The sequence below is a fragment of the Trifolium pratense genome, linkage group LG5 (genome assembly GCF_020283565.1).
Source record: "Trifolium pratense cultivar HEN17-A07 linkage group LG5, ARS_RC_1.1, whole genome shotgun sequence".
Taxonomy (NCBI): Eukaryota; Viridiplantae; Streptophyta; class Magnoliopsida; order Fabales; family Fabaceae; genus Trifolium; species Trifolium pratense.
Window position 1 is genome coordinate 32,740,292 of NC_060063.1, and position 27,634 is coordinate 32,767,925.

General features: G+C 38.1%; 1 protein-coding gene across 1 annotated transcript; it reads right to left on the reverse strand.

The window, feature by feature from the left end:
* Positions 1–7,314: 7,314 nt before the first annotated feature.
* Positions 7,315–10,325, reverse strand: LOC123886466 (the record flags this gene model as incomplete). Its single annotated transcript, XM_045935782.1, has 2 exons — positions 7,315–8,004; positions 9,198–10,325. Coding segments are annotated over 2 exons (1,818 nt in total), but the record flags the coding sequence as incomplete, so codon positions are not given.
* Between the last annotated feature and the right edge of the window lie 17,309 nt (positions 10,326–27,634).

The following is a 27,634-nucleotide window of genomic DNA, read 5'->3' on the forward strand; positions in this document are numbered from 1 at the left end:
GCAACCTGTCTTGATGCAGTTTGGTTGTATCCAAAACTAAGAAAGAGTTTCAGGTACTTTGACTACTGCAGAGAAGACTTTCCTTATTCAGCTAACAAAACTGAAGACCCACGTTCTCAAGTTAGGACAGACAGAACAGAGGTAGCTGAACTGATCAGACTTGAGAGGTCCTTTTCTTCATTGGTAGAAGAGTTGACTTGTAAAGAGAATCTTCACAGCTTTCAAAGAGATCTTCAGAGTTTGATGAAGCTTGTAGACAGACAAGAAGTTCTGAAGACTTCATCCTCTGAAGGTTGTAACTTCTGAAGTCCAACATCTTCTGAGCGCTTGTGAACTTCTGAATTCACATCCTCTGAACTTCACTCAGAGCTTATATGATGCTTATATCTGCGCACTTAAAATAAATTTTTAGTCTTTCCAATTTGTTAATTAATACTTTGTTATCATCAAAACCTTTATATATTTAGGGGCAAACATTTTTAAATCAATTTTGTTCCAACAATCTCCCCCTTTTTGATGATGACAAACATAAGTATTAATTGACAATTGTTGTTAAATTAACTTATCATGTTTCTCTTAGGTTTATGAGGTTTGCAAGCTCCCCCTAAGATTGATACTTCATAAAGTCTGAACTTTATGTTTTATCCATGATATTTTAATTTAGTATAAGATTAAGATGGTTTGAAATAAAACAAATTTCATGTCTTTCTTCAGAGTGAGAGGTTTGCAAGCTCTCCCCCTAAGTCTCATAAGGCTAAGTTAAAATTGCACTCTTAACTTATCCTTACTTATGAAATTTATTTTAGTTTCAACTAACTTAGTCTCCGCATTAAAATACGTAAAACAACTTAAAAGTAACAACTTTTAATTTAACAGATAAAAGCGAGATAAAAGGCGTGGTTTCAGTTTTGGCACTTATCAATTAATGCGTAACTACTCCCCCTTTTGTCATTATCAAAAAGTAAAAAGAGATTTATATAACCAAGACAGTCAAAGAAGAAGAGTGGTTGTTACAAAGGTGAATTAATTTCAAAAACGAAAACCAACGCGCTCAAGGTTTTATAAAAAGGTGAACGAGTTAACATGCCTTCTTCACGTAAAAACAAGAATAAGCAAGTGAAGCAAGAGAAGGTAGGAATAATGAAAAGATTTAGCTTACGCATCGCAGAGTTTAAGAGAAAGAAGAACGAAGAGAAACGCGAAGACGAAGAGAAAGATAAAGAAAACAACAAGAAACTACAAGAGGCTGAGATAATAATCATCTCATCAGATTCTGAAGCTGAAGAGAATAAAGATGATGCTGACTATGTTGAGTTCCTGGCTAGCTATGTTCCAGAAGAGGAACAAGAAGAAGAAGAACAAGAGCAAAACCCAGATCCCATAGAAATTTCATCAGAGGATGCTAAGGAGAAATCAGAGATTTCTTCTGAGTTTTATCCATCTGATTAGGATTAGGTTGTCTTTTTCTTTTTCTTTTTACCAATGTACTCAACATGGTCAGATCAATAAAAAAATTTCGATTAAAAGCATTGTGTGTTCTTGTGTTCTTATTTATCAAAGAAAATATAAATATCAAGTGAACAAGAAAGAAGTAAGCAAGCAAAACATAAACAAAACCACTTGAAATAGATAAACCAGAAAAAAGTGTTCAGAAGATAAACAGGAAAAATAAAAAAAACTTAAAACAAGTGCATAGAATCCTAGGGTTTCTTAAGAAAGGCTAAGAGTTGGTCGAATTTATCATTCAAGGATCCCACATTGGAAACTAAACCATCCACCTTGGTTTCCAATGTCTCTTGAGCAGCTCTTTGTCGTTCTAAACCTTCTTGCTGTTCCCTCAGGGCTTCTTGAAATATCTGCAATTGATTAGCCATCACAGGAGCTTGATCTTCAATCACAGGCACTTGTTCTTCAACCAAAGGTGCCTTGCCTTTATCAGAGGGTTCACCTGCCTCTGGGTAATCAATCATCAGGACATCATCCTGGTTCAGCACATTCAGTACATCCTCTTCTGTGGCATCCTCATTATGTAGCTCATTTGCCAACTCAGCAACTCTAGCAGCAGCTTCTTCCAGACGTTCATTCTCAATCCGTTGATCCTCAAGACTTTGCAAAATAGTAGAATCAACCCAGCAATCCTTGAGAGCAGACAGACGCCTCACAGCAGCAGCTATAGCAACAAGCTTAGCACGCTCATGCTCTTCATGATTGAACGGTGTTAACCATTTCAAGTCAGCCCTAGCCAAACTGTTCCTCATGAAGCTTATACCATCCAGATCCCTTTTACTAATAACGGCCTTAATCTCTTCAGCAGCAACATCCAAAGCATTGCAAATCCTTGCCTTAATGCTTGAAACCTCTAGGTCCACATCAGAAGGATAAACTAAGAACCTGTCCTTTATTGTAGATAATCTAAGCAAATCTTCATGAAACTGAGTGGATAGATTACTAAAAGGGTTAGATGATGAGGGTGAAGGATTGGGAATGGTAGAGAGAGTAGGTGTTTCAGTAGCAGGGTTGTCAATAATCACAACTTCTGCGTCTGAAGGCTTGGGAGCACAAGTGTGAATACGCTCAGGAGAAGCATGTTCAGCACTTGGATTAGGATGGGGTTCAGGGGTTGGTTCAGATGATGAGATGTCAGAAGTGGATTCAGGGTAAATATGTTCAGGAGATAGTTCAGGAGATTTATGGTCAGGTGTTGGTTCAGGAGCAATTTGTTCAGGGGTTGTGTTAGGAGATCTAAGTGGAGACGGTTGTTTGATAGGAGAGGTTGGTTCAGTGAGAGGAATATCTGGTTGAGGTTCAGATGGTGAACTTTCAGGTTGAGGTTGAGGTTGAGGTTGAGGTGTTTTAGATTTAAGAGGTGAATTCGATTTGTGTTGAGTTTCATGAGAAGGAGGGTGATTATTGAGAGGGTCAGGGCTCAGATGTTTTTCTAGTTCAGATAGGGGGTTATCAGAGGTTGGAATATCAGAGGTTGGTAAAATAGTTCTGAGAGGTTTGGTGTAACCTATTCCAATCTCATTTTCATTAAAGACATACTTAGTAGACTTACCTTTATCTTTGGAAATAGGAGCAGGTCTTTTCCTCAAACGAGCAGCAAGAGTCTCCTCATCAGATTCAGTCTCATCTTCTGACGTAGATCCTTCAGATGAACTGTCTGAACTGTCTTCATCAACAACAATAGGCTCTTTTGAAACTCCTTCAGCAGCCTTGGTAGCAGATTCTTCATGCTTCCTCTTAGTCCTTTGCTCAACAATAGCTTCTTCTACCTTAATCTTCTTCTGAACCAGAAGATCTGGCTTAGGAAGATCATCTTGAGCTTCAGCCTTTCTCTTTGGTTTCCTCTTAGGATTATACTGATTTACAGGAGCAGGAGGAACCATACTCCTGTCCACAACAAAACCTTCTTGTCTGAGCACTTCCAAGTAGTCCTGAATGATGTGCTCAGCATCAGCTTCTGAGATAACTGGATATCCATCCACATACAGACGATCCTCAAGCCTAACAGTGAACTCTTGTGGGGGAGCAACAGGCTTAGATGCAATCAAACGCATCTTGGATAGAAAACTAGCGTTCAGAATTTCTGGATAAAACTTCTTCTCAACCAATTCAGGGTGGAATTTCTTCAAGTTCTGAACAACATGACCTTGATGCAGAAGGTCTGACAACAGCCTAGGATAAACTATAGTAGTTTTCCTCTGAGATTTACTTGCAAGAATAGCTTCACAAATCCGTTCAAAAAAGTAATCTCCAAGATTAACCTTCTTTTCTGTCAGAAGGAAATACAGCAGATGACGATGAGTCCAGGAGATTGTATCAGTCCCACCAACCCTTGGACTGATAGCTGCTAAGATAATCTTGAAAAGAACTCTACATTCATCAGTCAAACCCTTTACTTTCCCTTTTAAGGAGAAGTCTGTGCATATGAGATGCAGAAGATCATCTCTGTATCTAGTATCCTTTTCAAACACATCTAACTCTATCCCAGAGTTAGGTAGACCAAGAAGAGCATTGAAATGGATAGGCGAGAAAGCCATGTTCATCCCACAGATATTTGACCTAATCTGTACACCTGTATAATCCAGCAAACCCATTTCCTTCCTAGTTTTACCCTTCAGACTAGGATTCCTTTCTATTGCAGCAAGCTCTTCCTTCTTAGCTTCATGCTTATCAAACACCTTAGCTTTCATCCAAAATTTCTTTAACAAATCTGGATAAATGGGACCATTAAGCATGTCAAAGTACTTATCCCATCCCTGAGTGGTAAAGTACTTTTTAACATCAAACCCATTAGCTTGTAGACCGTCGAAATCAACCATCTTCTCTGAAAGAAAAGTGAGCTCAGATTCTGGAAACTCCATCTCGTTCCCAACGATCTGAAGATTTTTGAATATAAACGGTGGAATCCTTTTTGACGAAGAAGACGAAGCACCAGCCATTGTTGGAGATTAGGGTAAGGTTTGGAAAACTAACGAGAGAGAAAGAAAGTTTGTTGGAGGTTTAGAGAGAATATGAAAGTGTAGGTTGTGAAAGTGAATAGTGTGCAAGTGTATTGTGTAAGTTTATTTAAATGAGTACAGTTAACACGAAAATAGCAAATTTGGGAAGTTACGCTAATTGACAGAAAGTTGAATACCAAAAATCATCATTAACCACCCACTACCTGACACACGTAGACCACGTGCAGAAATTTACTCGGTAACTGCTATTTTAATGGACAACTGTTCAGCACTTGAATACTAAAGGTTTCCCACTTAAATAGTTCAGAGCCTCTGAGTTATTTAAAATTCTCTATCAGAGTTAAGTACTTCAGAGCTTGTGTTTCAGATGTTCTGAATCATAAGTTCTGATATACATAACCTCTTACACTTTAATTGCCAAAAAAAATTTTCATTCAGAGATTGAAAACATGTTCAGATGTTTCTTTATAAAATCAAATCTTTCAACAGATAAGGCTTTAGTAAATATGTCAGCCCATTGATTTTCAGTATCAACAAACTTAATATCTATAATGCCTCTCTGAACATAATCTCTGATAAAATGGTGTTTAATTTCAATATGTTTGGCTCTAGAGTGTAGAATAGGATTTTTAGATAAATGAATGGCTGCAGTATTATCACAATATAAAGGAATATTGTTACTGCTTACCTGATAATCTTCTAACTGATATTTTAGCCAGAGTAGTTGTGTACAACACTTAGCTGCTGAAATGTATTCTGCTTCTGCTGTAGACAAAGCTATAGTAGTTTGTCTTTTACTAGCCCAGGAGATAAGGTTTTCACCAACAAATTGACAATTGCCACTTGTGGATTTTCTTTCAATTTTATCTCCAGCATAGTCAGCATCACAGAATCCATTTAGCACATAATCATTGGATTTCTTATAGAGGAGTCCAAGATTAGTTGTTCCTTTCAGATACCTAAAGATTCTCTTTACAGCTGTAAGATGAGATTCTCTAGGATCTGACTGGAATCTTGCACATAAGCAAACACTGAATAAAATATCTGGTCTAGAGGCTGTCAGATAGAGTAAGGAACCAATCATACCTCTGTAGACCTTTTGATCTACCTTTCCTTCATCATCTGACTTGCCCATGTTGGTAGTTGGATGCATAGGAGTATTCATAATCTTGCAGTCATCTAAATTGAATTTCTTCAGAAGTTCTTTAGTGTATTTTGATTGATGAACATAAGTTCCTTCCTTCTTCTGATTGATTTGAATTCCAAGAAAGAACTTCAATTCTCCCATCATGCTCATTTCAAATTCATCCTGCATTATCTTAGAAAAATTCTTGCACAAAGCAGCATTAGTTGAACCAAAAATAATATCATCAACATAAATTTGAATAATTAAAATGTCTTCTTTGGTTGTTTTTCTAAAGAGTGTGCAATCAACCTTTCCTTTCTCAAAACCCTTTTCAAGGAGGAAATTACTGAGTCTATCATACCAAGCTCTGGGAGCTTGTTTCAGACCATACAGTGATTTCTTCAGTTTAAAAACATGTTCTGGGTTTGATATATCTTCAAAACCAGGAGGTTGCTTAACATACACTTCTTCAGAAATGAAACCATTTAAGAAGGCACTTTTAACATCCATCTGATACAAAGTTATACCATGATTAACAGCATAAGATAGAAGTAACCTGATTGCTTCAAGTCTAGCAACTGGTGCAAAGGTTTCAGTATAGTCAATCCCCTCTTGTTGACTATAACCTTGTGCAACCAATCTAGCCTTGTTCCTTACCACTTCACCTTGTTCATTCAGCTTGTTTCTGAATACCCATTTTGTTCCAATAATGTTCTTGTGTGAGGGTTTGGGCACTAGAGTCCATACATCATTTCTTTGGAATTGATTCAGCTCTTCTTGCATTGCTACAATCCAAGCATCATCCTTCAGAGCTTCATCAATCTTTGAAGGTTCCACCATTGAGATAAGACCAACTAATGATTCCTCATTTCTTAGTTGAGATCTTGTCTTTCTTGGACTGTCCTTGTTGCCTAATATCAGTTCCTCTGGATGTGATGATTTGTATTTGAAAGTATTTCTTGGGGGCTTATCATCTTCAGACTCATCAACATCAGGTTCAGCAGATGCTTCAGTTCTTGGTTGTTCAGAGTCTGTAGGAACTATTGTGTTCAGAGGTACTTCAGAGAATGGATGTTCTGAGTAGTTTGGAATATCTGAATATTGATCCTCTGATACCTGAAATCTAGACAAACCTTCCACAAGCTCTGACACTTGGTCAGGCTCTTTGTCATCAAATTTGACATGCATACTTTCTTCCACAGTGTGTGTTTCAGAAATATACAGTCTGTATGCTTTTGAGCGCTCAGAGTATCCTATAAAGATACCCTTATAGCCTCTAGCATCAAATTTCTTTAGATGGACTTTGTTGTTCAAGATATAACATGTACATCCAAACTGATGAAAATAAGAGATATCAGGCTTCCTTCCTTTGAACAATTCATAAGCAGTTTTGTTCAACTTAGATCTGATATAGATTCTATTTTGAACATAACATGCTGTGTTTACAGCTTCTGCCCATAGAAACTTTGCTACATTTGTTTCATGCATCATGGTTCTGGCCATTTCTTGCAGAGTTCTATTCTTTCTTTCTACAACCCCATTTTGTTGAGGAGTTCTAGGAGAAGAGAATTCATGCAGAATGCCATATTTTTCACAAAAGTTTTCAAAAGGTTCATTTTCAAATTCTCCACCATGATCACTTCTGACTTTTAAAATAGTGTAGCCTTTTTCATTTTGAATTTGTTTGCAGAAGATGCTAAACTCATCATAAGCTTCATCCTTTGTTCTTAGGAATTTTACCCAAGTCCATCTACTGTAATCATCAACAATTACTAATCCATACTTCCTTCCATTGATGGAGGCAGTTTGAACTGGCCCAAAAAGATCAATGTGAAGAAGTTCCAATGGTCTTGAGGTAGAGACAATGTTCTTAGGTTTAAAAGAAGATTTTGTAATCTTTCCTTTTTGACATGAACCACAAAGTGTGTTTGAGTGATATTTGATTTTAGGTAAACCTCTGACCAGGTCAAGCTTACTAAGCTTAGAGATTAACCTCCAGTTAGCATGGCCTAACCTTTTATGCCAGATCCATTTTTCTTCACTCAAGGTCAAAAGACACATCACTTTTTGTTCATTCAAATCAGAAAGATTAATTTTATAAACATTGTTCTTTCTCAGACCTTTGAATATAATGGAATTATCAGATTGTTTGGTTACAGTACATGATTCCTTATTAAAAATGACTACATAACCATTGTCGCAAAATTGACTTATGCTCAATAGATTATGCTTAAGTCCATCAACTAACCAAACATCATTAATAGATAGGGAAGAATTACCTACTGTACCTGTACCTATTATCTTTCCTTTTTGATTACCTCCAAATCCAACAGATCCTCCTTCTTTCATAGTCAGCTTAGAGAATAGTTGTTTGTCACCAGTCATATGCCTTGAACATCCACTATCCAGATACCATGAGTGTTTCATGATATTTCTTTGAGTGGCAGGCTGTATGAGAAACAACTTTAATCATTGCGATAGAACTCTTCATCACAGTTAATGATAAAGTCATCCCAATATTCTTCCTCTTCATTAATCAAGTTCTGATTGTTAACTTGAGAACTTGTCAGCCATTGGTCTAGGACATAAGCCCTTCTTCCTTTGCACAAGACTTGTTTCCACACATTAGGTAGGACATATCCTTTCCTAGTTGGTAAATCTGAATGGTACATAATTTCAGCTTTTGGTACCCATCTTCTGGGTCCACGCTTGTTAGTCCACAAATGTTTACTGTGTTGTTGAGTGTGAGAGAAGGATTTTGGTTTGAAATAATAACTCTTTTGAAAATGTTTCTTAGTTTGAGTTCTGTTATTATTCCAGGACTTAGATTGTTTATGCTTCCAGAGTTTGTATTTATCACCAGTCCATTGATTTGACTGGTTATATTTACTGACTCTAGAATCATAAATAACCTTAGTCCTATGTTGCCTCTGAGGTTTGAGGTTTGACTTTCTTTTAAGAACTTCTGAGCCTTTAGGTTGACTTTTCTCATGAACTAGAATTTCTCTGGTTCCAGAAGTTGAAGCCTCAGATTTTGAAACTTTCAGAACATCTGAACTAATACTGTCAAGTTCTGAAAAGCTTTTATCTTCTGAGCTTTTCTTCCCAGATCCTGAGGAACTTGGTTCCTCTGAGTTGTCATTTCCCAAATCTCTCAGATTATTGTCCTCATCTTCCAGAGTACCAAATTTCTTTCCTTCTTCACTCTGAGGTACAACATAGTAAACCCAAGATTTTCCAACCTTTTTGGGATAGGTCTTTAGCTTTGAATATGTTCTACCATATTCATAGCCAAGTCCCTCTCCTCTATGTCTCATGACATTATAAACAAGATTAGCAGCTTTGCTCTTACCAAGGTTGAGATGCACAAACTGTTGAAGAGCTATTTCCTGCTCATCAATAGGTTTGTGACAAACAGCACAACCTTTTTCAAAGTCATTTACTCTATTCAGAGTTTCTTGATATAGACTTTGAAAATGTTCTGCTTGTTCAGTCAGAGTGTTAAGTTTTTCTTGAAAAACTTTTTGTTTACCTAACACTCTGAGATGTTTCTCAATGACCTTGTTAAGTGCAGTTATAAGTTGAGATTTAGAGCAGTCAGAAAATACCTCATCAGTTACTTCTGAATCTGATTCTGATTCTGATTCATCGTCTGAGTCTGCATCTGAGTCAGTTGAAGCCATCAGGGATAGATTTGCCTCTTCTTCTTCCTCAACTTCTTCCTCAGATGATAGCTCTTCAAAGGTAGCCATCAGACTCTTTCTCAATTTACTCTTGAATTGTTGCTTCTTTGAGCTGTATCTTTTGCTTTTGTCTTTAGCAGACATTTCTGGACAATCAGCAATAAAGTGTCCTGGCTTCTTACAGTTGAAGCAGTTCTTCTGATCATCCTTTTTGCTGACAAAGTTTCTGGAGCTGTTACCTCCTCTGAAATTTCTTTTGTTAAATCTGTTCCATTGCTGAAACTTGGTGAATAAAGCAAACTCATCCTCATTCATCTCATCCTCTTGACCATCAGCAGAAGATTCTTCTTCAATATCAAGAAGCTGAGTCTTAAGAGCCTTAGAAGTAGTCTTAGTTGACTGTAAAGCCACTGACTTAGACTTCTTCTTAGTTTCTGAGTCAGCATCCAGAACCATCTCATGGCTTCTGAGATTGCTTATCAGAGCTTCAAGACTCAGAGTCTTGAGATTTTGAGCTTCCTCTATTGCAGTGACCTTGGGTCTCCAAGCAATAGGAAGACTTCTCAGAATCTTCTGAACATGGTCATAGGTGGAATAACTTCTCTTAAGAGCTTTAAGACCAGATACAAGGATTTGAAACCTTGTAAACATAGTCTCAATGTTTTCATCTTGTTGCATAGTGAATAGTTCATATTGCCTTATCAAAAGACTAGCTTTAGCCTCTTGAACCTTTTCATTACCATCATAGGTAGCACACATAGAATCAAAGATAGATTTAGCAGTAGACTTGTTCTCTATTCTGACATAATCCTCATGTCTAATAGCACCAACAACAATGTCCTTTACTCTGTGATGCTTAGTGTAGGTTTTTAAGTTAGCTGGTGTGAGTAACTTTCTATGCTCAATGGACAATCTTCCATGTTCATTTAAGTTTTCAAAAGTTACTCCCAGCTCAACCAAATCCCACAACTCATGATCAATAGCAGTAATATTGCTATACAGTCTTTCCTTCCACCACTCAAATAATGATGCATCACCATTGAATATAGGGGCTTTTCTATTGCCACTATGTTCATGTGATTCATTACTCAAGTAGTCATAACCAAAAGCATTTCTAGGACCACCACCAGCTCCACTGGCCTCTTCACCGGTTGTTCTAGTGCTACTATCGTCTCCTCCAGACATAGTGTTCTCACAAGATCTTTACTGTCTCACTGTTAAGTGAAAGTAACAGACCAGAGCTCTAGATACCAATTGAAGGTGTGAAAACACAAGAAGGGGGGGGGGTTGAATTGTGTTTTAGCTAAGTTAAAACTTTTTCAAGTTCTTAACTTAACTAAGTTAGCAGCGGATAAATAACACACAATATAACAAGAGAGAGAGAGAAATCACACAAGCAATTTATACTGGTTCCTCTCACAAAACGAGAGTAGTCCAGTCCCCTTGCACTTCCAAGGGATTTCACTATAATCACACAAGATTACACCTGCTCAAGCACACAAGCAAGAGACTTCTCAACAATGCTCAAGCACACAAGCTTAAGACTTCACACTTAAGCACACAAGCTTAAGTTTCACACTTAAGCACACAAGCTTAAGTTCCTCAAGAATAATAAAGTATATAAAAATATACAAATGCTCTTAGATGAACCTAAAGAGAGCAAATACAAAAAGTACAGAGTATTTGACTAAAGTGCAAAAACACTTAAGAAAGGTTCAGAGCTTGTATATCACAGAGTTCAGAGTTTGTTCAGCTCACGTTCAATTCTTGATAATTGTAGTTATATGTTGTAGCTGAATCTTCTAGTATATATACCACTAGAAAAGAGTCGTTGCAAAAAGAACCGTTGGAGTTGATAAACTTTTGTCTTCAAGCAACCTGTCTTGATGCAGTTTGGTTGTATCCAAAACTAAGAAAGAGTTTCAGGTACTTTGACTACTGCAGAGAAGACTTTCCTTATTCAGCTAACAAAACTGAAGACCCACGTTCTCAAGTTAGGACAGACAGAACAGAGGTAGCTGAACTGATCAGACTTGAGAGGTCCTTTTCTTCATTGGTAGAAGAGTTGACTTGTAAAGAGAATCTTCACAGCTTTCAAAGAGATCTTCAGAGTTTGATGAAGCTTGTAGACAGACAAGAAGTTCTGAAGACTTCATCCTCTGAAGGTTGTAACTTCTGAAGTCCAACATCTTCTGAGCGCTTGTGAACTTCTGAATTCACATCCTCTGAACTTCACTCAGAGCTTATATGATGCTTATATCTGCGCACTTAAAATAAATTTTTAGTCTTTCCAATTTGTTAATTAATACTTTGTTATCATCAAAACCTTTATATATTTAGGGGCAAACATTTTTAAATCAATTTTGTTCCAACAGACTCTGAGACGCTTTCATCTTCTCACGAATCATCCGAATCTTCTCTGTTGTTTCTTGTACAATCTCTGGTCCAAGAATTGCACCTTCTCCAGTTTCATACCAACACAGAGGTGTCCTACACCTTCTCCCATACAAAGCCTCAAACGGTGCCATTCCGATACTAGAATGGTAACTGTTGTTGTATGTAAACTCTACCAACGGCAAACAAGAATCCCAATTCACGTTTTGCTCCAATACACAAGCCCTCAACAAATCCTCTAAGGATTGTATCGTCCTCTCCGACTGACCATCTGTCTGAGGATGATAAGCTGAACTCAACCTCAACTTCGTTCCTAAAGCTTCTTGCAAGCTTTCCCAAAATCTGGAAGTAAATCTCGGATCTCTATCCGAAATAATACTTGTTGGAATACCATGTAGCTTCACAATCTGCTCCACATAAATCTCGGCCAACTTAGGCACCAAAGTACCTTTCCTGATAGCAATGAAGTGAGCACACTTCGTCAAACGATCTACTACTACCCAAATCACCTCATGACCTTTCTTGGTCTTCGGTAAACCTCCCACAAAATCCATTGCAATGCTATCCCATTCCCATTCGGGTATAAACATTGGTTGCAACAAACCAAACGGCTTCTGATGTTCAATCTTCGATTTCTGACAAGTCAAGCATGAATAAACAAACTCAGAAATTTGCCTCTTCATTCCCGGCCACCAAAATAACTTCCTCAAATCCTGATACATCTTGGTTACTCCAGGATGAATACTCAAACCACTCCTGTGACCTTCTTCCATGATCATTCTTTTTAATTCGGGTACATCCGGTACACAAACTCTTCCGTGAAATCTCATGACTCCACTTTCGTCAATCTTGATATTGGTCTCCTTGCCTTCATTAATGAGTATTATCTTCTCCATCAATCTCTTATCCGATTTCTGACGTTCTTTAATATCTTCAAGAAAAGGATTCGTCAACTTTAACATTCCAAGCTTCACACTTGAAGAAGTAACCTCACACACAAGACTCAAGTCTCGGAATTCTTCAATCAACTCCAACTCTCTCACCATCAATGATGACATATGCAAAGTTTTCCTACTTAATGCATCGGCCACCACATTGGCTTTTCCGGGGTGATAACTCAAATTAAAATCGTAGTCCTTTAAGAATTCGAGCCATCTTCGTTGCCTCATATTCAACTCCTTCTGGTCGAATAAGTACCTCAGACTCTTGTGATCACTAAACACTTCAAACCTCGATCCATACAAGTAGTGTCTCCACACTTTCAAAGCAAACACCACTGCGGCTAACTCCAAATCATGCGTTGGATAGTTCCTCTCGTGAACCTTCAGTTGCCTTGAAGCATATGCTACCACATTACCCCCTTGCATAAGCACTCCGCCAAGTCCTAACTTCGAAGCATCGCAATACACGATGAACGACTCTTTGGCATCGGGTAAAATCAACACGGGTGCAGTAGTCAATCTTCTCTTGAGCTCTTGGAAACTCTTCTCACAAATACCATCCCAAACAAACGCTTGATCTTTCCTCGTCAACTTGGTTAACGGTAAAGCCAACTTCGAAAAACCTTCGATGAATCTTCTATAATAACCGGCTAAACCAAGGAAACTTCTAATCTCTGAAACAGATTCCGGCGTTCCCCACTGTGACACAGCGTCAACCTTCGCAGGATCTACCGCGATTCCTCCACTTGAAATTATATGCCCTAGGAAACTCACCTCTTTCATCCAAAATCCACACTTTGATAACTTGGCATACAACTTCTTCTCCTTCAAGACTTTCAAAACAATCCTCAAGTGCTCTTCGTGCTCTTCCTCGGATTTTGAGTAAATCAAAATGTCGTCGATGAACACCACCACGAATCTATCCAAAAATGAATGGAAAATTCGGTTCATATACTCCATGAAAACTCCAGGTGCATTGGTCACACCAAACGGCATAACTGAATACTCGTAGTGCCCATACCTCGTCCTAAATGCAGTCTTAGGTATGTCTTCCGTCTTTACTCTAATCTGATGGTATCCAGATCTCAAATCGATCTTACTAAACACACAAGCTCCAACTAGTTGATCCATCAAATCATCTATCCTCGGAAGTGGATATTTATTCTTGATCGTCACTTTGTTCAACTGACGATAGTCTATACATAATCTCATGCTTCCATCTTTCTTCTTCACAAGCAAAACCGGCGCTCCCCATGGCGAAACACTCGGCCGAACAAACCTCTTCTCAAGCAGCTCTTCAAGTTGCTTCTTCAACTCATTCAACTCTGACGCTGACATTCGATACGGCGCCATCGATATCGGACTAGTTCCAGGTACTAGGTCGATAGAAAACTCTACCTCTCGCTTTGGAGGCACATCAGATATATCATCCGGAAACACATCTGGGAATTCACAAACGATCGGTAACTCTTCTATCTTAACTCCTCCCTCGAGTTTCAATGATGCAAACATCATGAACATCTCGGCATGTTCCTTCAACGCTTCCGATACTTCCTTCCCGCTCATCAAATGCAAGTTCTCCTCCGGCTTCGGAAAAACAACGGCCTTCTCACGACAGTTGATATGAATTCGGTTGAAGATTAACCAATTCATACCAAAAATCACATCCATACCACTAAGTGGAATACACACTAAATCCATACCAAAATGCCTACCAAAAATGGTTACGGGGCAGTTACGACATACTTGTCGGGTAATCACTGAACCATTAGCAGGAGTTTCTATTTCCATCCTACCCATCATATTCGTTACTGGAATACTAAGACGCTTCGCACAATCCAAAGAAATAAAAGAATGCGTCGCTCCCGTATCTATAATCGCGATTAAAGGAGTGTTATAGATGAAACACGTACCTCTAATGAGATTGTCCTCAAGGCTAGCATCCTCTCCACTCAAAGCAAACACCTTGCCCATCACCTTCTTGGGCTTCTTACAAGTCGGACTCTTGTGGCCTTCATCTCCACAGTTGAAACACACCACTTTTCCTCTACAAACTTCGGTCTTGTGGCCCAGCTTTCCACAATTCTTACACCTATCTCCTTTCTTCGGGCAATCATATGACATATGACCCCTTTCTCCACAGTTATAACAACTTCCATTCACCGGCTTCTTACCACCACTGGTATTCCCTTTACCGCGGTTGTCATAAGGTTTTCCGCGCTCTTGTCCTTTCCCTTTTCGGTCATTCGCAGCCTTGTAGTAGTTCACCTTAGCTCTACCATCCTCATCACAAATCCTACTCTTGTTCACAAGGGTCGCAAAATCCCTTATCTGCGAAAATCCAATCATATGCTTAATGTCTGGACGTAGACCACTTTCAAACTTCACACACTTGTCGTTCTCCGCTTCCAAAGTGTTGTAATGCGGGCTAAACGCACACAAAGTCTCAAACTTGACGGCATAGTCAGCCACCGTCATATTCCCCTGTTTCAACTCCATGAATTCCACCACCTTCTTATTCTTCACATCCACAGGAAAATACTTAACCAAAAATTCTCTTTTAAACATTGCCCATGGTATAGCCATACCACCGGGTCCTAGCCTCAACTTAGCATTCTTCCACCACACATTCGCTTCCTCACGCAACACATATGTCCCAAGGGTTGTCTTCCCTTCCTCGGAACAATCCATTGCTTCAAAAATTATTTCAAGCTCCTCTAGCCACTTGTGAGCTCCATCCGGGTTGTAACCTCCGGTAAATGTTGGCGGTTTCTGCTTCATGAACCTTTCCAACCTCATCTCTACCTCTCTTCCAGGTTGATGATCTCTAACCACAATGTTGGTGAGTGCGGCCAAACCCTCCGCAATCTGAGCATTCGTTCTCGCAGCAGCCATGATTCCTGAACGAATCACAACTAGACGTTAGAAAGTACTAACAGTGTTCCCTACACATGCTCATACGGGGAAAAGAAAAGTCCTAATTGGTTCACACGAACCGACCTGCTCTGATACCACTATTGTAACACCCTAACCCGTACTACCCTTAAAAACGTAATTTTAAAAACTTTTTAACAAGTGTAAAGGCAGAGTGCCACGCGGTAATTAAAACACAAGCATACACACAGAGCATCATGAAATTTAACATGAAAAGCAACAGCGGATTCCAATCAAACCAAGCATGCATATATATATATATATATATACATAAGCCATATTCATCCCTAAGGATGTCACTTATACAAGAACTAGCATAACAAAAAGGTAACACCGATATACGATGAAATCCAAGCGTAAACCCCGACTCGATGTTACATTACCAGAGCATTCACTATTTACAAACTCTAGTCAAAAGCTAGTACTAAGAGGAGTAATCTATGCTAAGTCTCCTCACCAAAAGGTACTTCAACACCACGCTAGAACAGCAGTCTAAACGTCGGCACAATCCTCAGCCTGAATATCTGAACCCCCAAAGGTCCAGCAAATAACACAAAGCAGAGAGTTAGAAAACATAATCGCATATCATACGAGTATAAGAAAAGCCTTACACTTTCGAACTACATCATGCATATTCTAACTCACGCCAAAACATCGTACTAGACAATTATCAATTAATAAGGTTCAACACACTTCAACCAGATAATGTCACATACCACTTATCAAATATATGCGCATTTACCCTAAGGTATCTAATGCCAATTAATTCACTGTCATGCCATCCCTAGACATAACTAAATGCATGTGGTACCAAGATGTCTCACCAACGGTGGACCAAGAACAGTTTTATATCATGCTGGATATGTCGGAACTTACCGAACCATCTTATCTCCCTTGGATAAGCCAAAACAGTTTTATATCCTGTTGGATAGCAGCTCTGGACTCATGGATTCATCTAATCCGATCCTCGGCTTCATTATGGACACATAATCCATTTTCGTTATTGGAACCCAAGTTTCCAATGTTCACATACAATCATGAATGCATGATTACTTTTAAACACATCAAATACATGACGCTATCTAGCTCGAAGCTATTCATTCACTGATGCGGAAACACAATTCCAACATCTAACACATTAGGATAACACAATATCCTATCACTCAATTCATAATTATTCACATGATAATTATCTGCATACTCATTTTTATACACACAAGGTTTCATTTACACTTATGTCATAAAACATACATCATTCTCTTATCATTGCAAATTAATGCTAAAACATAACATTGCTCACTTAAGCTACAACTTATTGCATACACGTTTATCAATCATATAACGATTAACAATAAGCATTAACAGTATCAACATGTATCAACAATCATGTAAGGATACTCTTAAACCATGTTACAAGTGCCTAATCACACTTACAACCATCAACAAGAATTGCTGTCACAGAGGCCTTCGCTAAGCGAAGCCTTAGCGAGACTTGGCGAACCACACCAGGAAGTCACCTGCTCATGGCGAGCATTGGCGAGCTTCAACGAACTATTCGCTGAGCGAAGGCTTAGCGAGCCTAAGCGAACATCACCAGGGAATCACCTGCTCATAGCGAGCTTCGGCGAGATCCAGCGAACCTGTTCGCTACAGCGAACTCCTGGTCGCTTAGCGAACCACACCAGAACAGAATATCTGTTCTTGAGTTATCTAAGGCGGTTTAACCTCAAATCAACTCAAAAATTCATCCAAACATGTTATAAATTCATATAAACAGCCATTCCAAACATATATGGTATCAAGGAACATTAATCATCCCTTCCAAACATCCAAATACCTCAAATAATCAAAATCAAGCCAATTTCTTGGGTTTTAAGCAACTTTCATAAACTTTCCAAAAATGATCCAAACACATACATATTCATCATGAAATCAAGCTAGTGATTAACACTTACAAAGTGATGATGAAGAACATCATACTCACATACAAAAGCTTATCAAAAGTCTAAAAGAAATTGAGTGGGAGAGTTCGGGAACGGAGACATAGACAATCTCCCCCCTCCTTGTCACTCAAGAATCATGAATTCTAATCTCTTACCTTAAGCAAAGATGATGATCCAAGCTTTCTCTCTTGATCAAACCCTAGCTCTTGTTCTATGGTTTTGCTCTTGTTCTTACTCACTCAAACTCAAAGAAATGAATTTATGATACTATTCATAAGTTGGACTTGCTACTTATACTACTTCTCATGTGTCATGAACCAAGCCCAAATGGCTTAGGCCCATGCCTCTCACGCCCCATTAAGCCCAAAACAAGGTTCTCGCGCCTAATAACTTACGATCGGCTAAATAATTATTCGTCGCTCACTAAAATAATAAAAGCCAATTAATAAATAAAATAACATTTAATAAAATATACGAATACGAAAAAATGGGTCGTTACATTGCTCCCGTATCAATAATCGCAATTAAAGGAGTGTTATAGATGAAACATGTACCTCTAATGAGATTATCTCCCTGATCCGCATCATCTCCACTCAAGGAAAACACCTTTCCCATAGTCTTCTTCGGCTTCTTGCACATAGGACTCTTGTGACCCTCTTCACCACAATTGAAACAAGTCACCTTCACCTGACAAACATCCGACTTGTGTCCTAGCCTCCCACAATTGAAACACTTGTCCACCTTCTTTGGGCACTCATAAGACTTATGACCCAACTCACCACACTTGTAGCATTGTCCACCACCTCTCTTCTTTCCACCACTAGTCTCAACAACCTTCTTCCCCTTGTCACCATAAGGCTTCCCACAGTCTTGACCTTTTCCTCTTTTGTCACTCATGGCCTTGTAGTAGTTAGTCTTGGCCTTTCCATCATCATCACAAATACGGCACTTATCCACCAAAGTTGCAAAGTCTCGGATTTGAGAAAATCCAATAAGATGCTTGATGTCCGGGCGCAACCCACTTTCAAACTTGACACACTTGTCATTCTCAGCTTCCACGGTGTTGTAGTGTGGACTAAACGCACATAGCTCCTCAAACTTCACGGAATACTCCGCTACAGACATGTTCCCTTGCTTGAGCTCCATGAACTCCACCACTTTCTTGTTCCTAATATCAGCCGGAAAGTACTTCCTCAAGAACTCTCCCTTGAACATCTCCCAAGTGATTACCACAACACCAACTCCCATCCTCAGCTTAGCATTCTTCCACCACTTGTTAGCTTCCTCACGAAGTACATAAGTACCCAAGGTCAACTTACTCTCCTCGGTACACCTCATAGCCTCAAAGACAATCTCAACTTCCTCTATCCACTTGACAGCAGCCTCTGGAGCATAGCCTCCAGTGAAAAGCTTCGGATTATGCTTCATGAACCGCTCAAACCTCATCTCATCTTCCCTCCCGGGTTGATGATCTCTAGCCACGATGTTGGTCAAAGTAGCTATCGCATCTGCCATCTGATTGTTAGCCCTTCCAGCCATGATCCTGAACAACCAATCAATTCCAAGAACAGACTTAGAAAGGTAATATCAACAGTGTTATCTCTACACAAGTTGAATATATGGGCAACTAATCCTAATTGGTTCCACATGAACCGACCTTGCTCTGATACCACTATTGTAACACCCAAACCCCTTAAACGCGAATTTATTAAATATAAATAAATAAAACACTTAAGAAAATCTAGGCGTCACATGTTAATAATACAAACCACGACATAATTTAAAATCATGCTAGCACAGCGGAATTAAAAGCGAATAATTCTATACAACCCATCAAAAAGATATATAACATATATCTAAGGAGTAGTCTACGCTAACTCCTCACCAAAAAGCGCACTACCACGAGCACGAGCAAGCCCTCTAACTCTGATCGGGATCCTCAACCTGAGAATCTGAACCCCCAACGGTCCAGCACATAACACAAAGCATGAGAGTTAGATCACATAATCAAAATACAAGTGCAAGTAAAAGGGTACTTAAACACTTCTTCTATAATCATGTATATATCATACATTCATCCATATCCATCAACAATCTACCATTCAATTATAAGTACATAAACACATATAATCGAATACTCACACAATCAATTATCACAATTATCCAAGTATGTGTCACGTATCACTTATCACATAAATGTACACATATCCTAATGCATTCTAATGCGTCAACTTCATGCAATGTCACCCTAGACATATCTAATGCATGTGGTACCGTTTCGTCTTTATTAGAGTATCTCACCTCTAATATTCGTCTTTATCGGATAAATATAATCCGATATCCGTCTTTATTGGAATATCCAATATACAACAACAAAATTCATGAATGCATGTATATGTTTTTCATGAATTCACCAACAATTATTTAGCATAAAGCTCGTCATTTACTATGTGGAACACTATCCAACATACGTCATTATTAAGATTAACAAAACCTTAATATTCTTCATTTATACTTCATACATGATTAACAATCAATTAACGATTAGCAATGAGCATTATAAGCATCAACATGCATCAACAATCATGTAAGAATACCATTATCATGAAGAATAAGACACTGATTTGAAACTACATGCAAAGGAAGATAGCAGATGAAAATTTGTGAAATCTGCAACATTTTCGCCTGAGGCGAAACATTTTCGCCTGGGGCGAAATAATTCTTGAAGTACTGGTTTGCTCACTGATCAATTTTCGCCTGGGGCGAAACATTTTCGCCTGGGGCGAAATAACTGCAGAATGAACTGGTTGCTCACTGACACATTTTCGCCTGGGGCGAAACATATTTCGCCTGGGGCGAAATTCTGGCGTTTTCTACACCAATGACCCAAAAATCCCATTTTTCATGTTATAAACCCCAAATAAGTTTATATTCAAGTGCAACAAGCATATCTAAACACAAAAGGACAGTTCATTTCTCAGATCTACATCATAAACATCGAAAAAGTAAAGATTGAACACTTTTTCATCAAAACTCTCAAGAACACAAAGTTCTTGAGTTTAATCTTTCATAAACTCGTTTTTAACCATTATTTTCGTTCATTAACCATGTTAAAAGCATGTTAAACATATTAAGAACCTTAGAAACGATTTCCATCAAGAAAATCCATTCCAAACTAAAACGAAAATGGGGTGGAGGAAGTTCGGGTGAGGAGAAATCGACATTCTCCCCTTCCTCGGATCACCCACGATTAAGGAAACTACTCTCATACCTGGATTCGAAGAAAACTCGACGAAGATCTCGAATCTCTAGCTTTTCTTCTTGCCCTAGCTCCTAAGCTCTCCTCTCTTCTCTCAAGAACACAAAACTATGAGTAAATGAAATGTTCTCTCCCTTGCTTCATGGCCATAAGGGCGCCACACACACACCTCACAAGGCCCATTGGGCCTCAAGCCCATTGGCTTGGCCCAATAACACGATAACTCTCACTATCGCTTAATAACTAAAGTACTCGATAAATAACTCTAGTTATTAACTTAATTAAAATGCCACGTTAAATAAAATATTTTAACACATTAAAATTAATAATTTGAAAATTGGGTCGTTACAATTCATACTACCACTCCCCCTGAATTTGTGCATGATAGAGCACAAGCATACAATGTAGTCAACCATAGGAACTACAACATCCTTGTAATAGCAGAAGCATTCAATCAGAGTGATCAACGCTTAATGGTTGTTGTAGACACACATGTGTGCATTCATAAATAAGCATGTACAAGTTACCCATATTTCTATGACTGTAACTATCTAAGTCACCCATATTGTTATGACTGTGACCCAAATCACCCATATTTCTATGATTGTGATCCTAAGCATAAAAGTCATCCATATTTCTATGATTATGACTAAGCACGATGAATCATCCATATTTCTATGACTATGATTATCATCATGCCCTATGCTACAAGTTTAAATGCTTTTTGGAATTCTTGCATGCACATCACACAGAGTTGAAGGTAACATTTACTCCGCTCAGACATAGGCCTAGAAGATTAACACATCGCAGGAAGAACCGCAACAACATACACACCAGATGTCAGCACATCTGTCCACACATCACGCAGATAGATCTAACATATCACAGATCACTACTAACTTGTACATGCTTATTTATGAATGCACATCATACAGAGCTGAAGGTAACATTTACTCCACTCAGACATAGGCCTAGAAGATTAACACATCGCAGGAAGAACCGCAACAACATACACACCAGATGTCAGCACATCTGTCCACACATCACGCAGATCGATCTAACATATCACAGATCACTCTTCCCCCTTTTTAGCCACAAATTCTGACAAATAAAGTCAGTGTGCATTAAACAAAAGAACAGAGGCATAGAGGTACCATAACAGTATCAGAAGTGCAAGTTACATAACAGAGAGAACTAAACTCTCACAAAAGAACCACATAGGGAGAAATAAACTCCCACATACTGAGAAAAATAAATTCTCACACATCAGATCAGGATGTCTAGACATCAGGCATGACATCACACATCAGGAACATAGCACTCCCACAACCATCAAGCACGCTATCATAGCATAAGCTATCAGAACACATTATCAGGCTAGCTACACACTACTACTCCTCCTGAATAGCATTACTCCCCCTTAACACATGCATATATATATATAACACACACACTCCCCCTCAATACGAGCATAGAAGCATAAGAACAACAATACAAGCATAGAAGCATAAGAACAGCAACTTCACCAAATGTAAGAACATCAGTCCACACATTTGTCCACACACACACTGCTCCCCCTTATCATATATAAATCAATAGTGGAGGAACCATATCATATCCACCACATCAAACTCCATAGTCAACACTCATAGTAGACATTTTCCCCTTGTTTCCACAACATGACAAGAGCATGAGAAACCATTGTGCTTGGAAACAACATGTACCAACCGGCAGAGAAAACAATGTTAGGAACATGTGGTCCGACAAAAGAAATCTATAGTCAGAAGTCAAAGACACTCCCTTTTTGGCTTTGGAGTGCTTCTGATCTTTCAATCTCAAAGTGTCGTCTCATAAAACTCTTAGAGATTACACCCATAAAGGTTATTGGTAGCTTCACCATGAACGTTGTAGCTTGCTTTATAGTTAAAAACATACTCACCAAAAATCTAGCTTCTCATATCATTATCTCCTTTAAAACACAAATTTTTATTTGTAGACATTTTCTTTAAAATGAATGAAACATTTTCTAAGAGGACAGAAGAGATGTCAACTTTCTTCCTGTCAAGTGACATGATGCCCAGAACATCATCCTCAATATTTGGCTCACAGTCAACCACATTCTGGCATTTTGGTGAAAGATGTTGTACACAATGTTGGAACACTTGAGATAACACGATGTTGAGACAAATGTTACAACATCTCAAGTTATTCAACACAGATGAGTATTATTCAGTTTCAATCTCAAGAGACATATACCAAAAGCATCTTCAACAATAGATATATTGTTATCACATAAGAACCTCAAACTAGAGGTTTCAGAAACAGGTCTGAAACAGTCATATACAATAGTAGTAATCACCTCTGATCATGACATATCTGAGCATTATCGCATCTGATCACATATAGTACTTCTCAGCAGAATGCACATCCACACAAACAATCATACCATGCTAGTTCTCTTTAACTCACACTTTAAGCAACAACTTTGGTCAAGTGGAAGATCATCAGGATCAGTTTCTTTAATAAAATTTACCCAAGTAAATCTGAAAGAATCATCAACAACTAAAAAGACATACTTCTTTCGACCAAGGTTTTCAACTTGCATAGTGTCATACCCCAAATTTTGCCTGTCTTTTACTATCATATGGATTGTTTTTCGCATTTATTTTCAAATATGTGAATTAGTCAATTTGGTAGTAAAAAGAGTGTTCAAAGAGTTTCAAGCGCGAGGTTGTGTGTTCGAGTCCCACTAATGTCTTTTTTATAAATATATTTCATCTTGTTTAAGTTTTTTATTAGTAACTTTCTTGAAAAAATCCAAAAATATGTTTAGTGTTTATTTATTTATCATTATTGTTATTATTATTATTAATAACAAAAATCAAACAAAAAAAGAAATAAAAGGCAACAATAACAACACACAGTCGGCAACAACACAACATGCAGTGGAATCCACATTTCAATCCCTCCTTGATTCAACCTTCTTCAATTCCCTTCCAAATTTTCATCAAACAAAATAAAGGGAAATAAATGGCTATCTTTACCTTTTTTGATCAATCCTCTGAGCATAAATTCAAGCCAAAATCACAAGCAAAGGGGAAGGAGGACAGAACGCAAAAGAGAGCAAAAATCAACGCAGCAGCAGCAGCAAAAATCACAAAAAACACAACACATCAGCGCTGCTCTTTTCTCCTCTCACATAATGAAAATAAAGGGTATTGGAATTAAAGATTATATTATTCAAAGTAGCAATAATTGTTGAATGCTACTATACGTGTTCTGTTTTGTTCATTCACTTGTGTACATATTACATATGAAAATATATAGGCCTATGGAGCCTAACCTGCAAGGCTGCAACGGTAACAATAATATATACATGGAAATACCATTAAGTAGTTTTATTATGGCTATTATCTTTGTTTGACTGAACCAACGGTAATGTTGATATTAGGAAATATTATTAAGTGATTTTATGAGTATTATTTGGTTTAACTCCATGTATTAAAGCAATGCATTCACACAAATTGATTTCCAATGGTTTGTTTGATTGGTCTTTATTTGAGCCATTAACTATGGAATCTTCATGATTCTTTACATCCCCCTTCAAGGTTGGCAGAGAGTGTAGATGAACGTCAAGCTTGTATCGGAAAGTGGCAAAAGGAGCTTTACCCAATGCTTTGGTAAAAACATCTGCAATTTGTTGAGTTGTAGGCAAGTATTGAAGTTGAAGATGACCATTGGTAACTTTTTCTCGGATAAAATGATAGTCAATCTCAATATGTTTGGTTCGAGCATGAAATACTGGATTATGAGCCAAGTGAATTGCACTTTTGTTATCACAAAGGAGGAGTGGACGTCGCTCAAGTTTGATCCCGAGGTCATGGAGGAGATGTTGGAGCCATGTTAGTTCAGCAGCTGTGGTTGCCAACGACCTATATTCAGCTTCGGTGCTCGAACGAGAGACAGTGGGTTGCTTCTTGGAAGCCCATGATATGCAGTTCGATCCAAGAAAGATGCAATAACCAGTTGTGCTTCTTCTAGTAGTCGGACATCCTGCCCAATCTGCATCACAAAAGGCATTAAGAGTTAGAGAACTTTGAGATAAATATCGAAGGCCATGTGTCAATGTTCCTTTGATATATCGCAGAATACGTTTGACTGCACGCATGTCCTTTTTTGTTGGATTTTGAAAATGTTGGCACACAACATTTACAGCATGTGTAATGTCTGGTCTTGTGAAGGTAAGATACTGGAGGGATCCACATAAACGACGATATTCAGTAGAATCCACAGACTCGTGATCATCAGATAGTTCAATTGCTTTGTGAGCAATAGGAGTGCTAATTTTTTAAGCTTCGAGCATTTTTGCTTTTGCTAGAAGGTCTCGTGCATATTTTGTTTGGGAGATTGTGATACCACCAGAAAAATATCTAATTTCAAGACCTAAGAAATAATGTAGTTGTCCCAAGTCTTTGAGAGCGAAGTCCTTGTTGAGACGTTGGGTAAGACTAGATATGAAGTTTGAATTATGATAACACTGAAAAATATAGTATTTATTTTATAATATTAATTTAATATTTTATTATTTTCTTTGCATTTTAGTAGTATTATTATCATTTTTTATTGTGTATTACAGGTATTTCCGGAACTTCTCGAAATAAAAAAGGTCACAAAATTAATGTCAAAGTGGATAAAAAATACATTGGATCAGATGGAAGAGAAGCCCAAAAGAAGTTGGACGAACAAGCCAAGCCCACATGCACTTGGCATGTGCCAGGCACATGTGGTCCACACAACAACACATGGCGTTGGCCATGCTTGTGGCACTCGCCACACCCATAAGACATGGCGCCGGCCATGTGCCTTGTGGCACCCGCCACAGGCTTTGCACACATGGCGCCCGCCATGTGCTTTATGGCACCCGCCACGTAGTATCTCCTTCCTACTTTCACGGGCACGTTTCACACGGCTTTATCCTCAACTGCTCCTCAGATTTCGGCGCTCCTCAGATTTCGGTGGAAGTAGCTACGATATGCACGTTTCTTATAACGGAACAACGGATTCGAAGGAGATATTTGTATCTCATAAAGACTATAAATAGAGAACACTAGTCAGTGTCTTTCACATATTATTCTACGCAGACTTAAGAGAAAAATTCAGTTTAAAATTCAGTTGTTAAGTAGTCTTAGTTTACGGAGCAAAAAGGTGTGGTGTTGCTGCTTACACTTCCAGTTCCAGTTTCAATCAGTGTCTTTGATTTCCTCGTTCCTGTGTACCTGTACTAGTTTCACTAGTATTTGTAAGTTTTAATAACAGTACTTTTGTTTTATTCAGTTCCAATATTTAGATTTTTGCTTTAATATAATTACCAATTCAAGTTTAATTTTATTATATTCCAGTTTGATATTCGTACCGTCTTATTCATATGCTCTGTTTGATTTACGGTTACTCTGTTTAAATGTTTCGTTTAACTAAGAATTATTTAATCAGTATCTTGTCAAAAAAAATCATGCGTAGCTAAATCTATTTAACTGGAATGTGAATTAGGAAGCTAATCTGGATTTGGTAATTAATCTGTGACTTACGTTTTTAACCTAGTTTTCTGTTCAGTTTTTAATAATTAAATTAAAGATTTTGCACGAGAGTGAAAATTAACTAAGGTATAAATTAATAGCGCGAAAGTGTGAGATTTGTACCGGATAGTAAAAACTGAACATTAATTTTAAACACCGCGACAGCTCTTTAAAATTAATTAAACTATATTAGTTTTCAAAAAGTATTTTATAAATAAATGTGAGAGCGAGAGTGAAGCATTCATTTATATATTATAGTATTAGTTCAATAGCGCGACGGCGTGAGACTATATTTTTAAATTAATGTTGTTTTGAGAAAACTAGATCTTTTTAATTAAATCGAATTGATTTTCAAAAAGTATTTTTATAAGTAAGTGCGAGAGCGAAAATGAAACATTTATTTTATATCTATACGATATTACTCAATAGCGCGAGAGTGTGAGACGCGTATCTTTTAATCAATTTCAGTTTATTAAAAAGGTAACATTATTTCAAAACACAGTTTAATTACCGATTCCATTGAAGCAACTTAATTTACATTCCGGTTAATTTAATAATATTTTATTCAATACAGTTTAATTAATTATCTAAAACGCCTTCTTTAATTAATATCTAGCCTTAACCTTACGATATATTAAAAACATAAGCGAAATATTAACAAATAGTCCCTGTGGGATCGATAATCTTTTATAACTACACGATATACCTGTGCACTTGCAGAGTTATCGCATCAAGTTTTTGGCGCCGTTGCCGGGGACTAATTTAGTCAATTTTCGCTAATTAGTTTTTAATCTGTAACGATTAAGGCAAACCCTTTTTCTTAGGTTGTATGCCCAATACTCGTAACTCTAAGGAACCATTACAACAACCTATACCCGAAATAGAACGTTTTATTCATTTGAAACGTCGAATCCGCGAACTTCAAAACCTCTTACCCATGGCTAACAACGCACGTCCTCTTAGGGACTACGCCGTTCCTTCCGAAGAGGAACCTCATTCGAGTATCGCGCCCCCTAACATCGAAGCAAGAAACATCGAATTGAAACCCGCGTTGTTGCAAATCGTGCAACAAAACCAATTCTCTGGTTCGCCCACGGAGGATCCGAACCTCCACCTATCGGTGTTTGTGTAGTACGCAGACACGATAAAAGCCAATGGTGTCGAACCCGAAGCAATACGACTCCGTCTTTTCCCGTTCTCTTTAAGAGACAGAGCTAGAGCTTGGCTTCAAGCTCTACCTACAAACTCCATCACTACATGGAACGAATTGAAGAAGCAATTCTTGGCCAGATATTTCCCGCCAAGCAAGACAGCT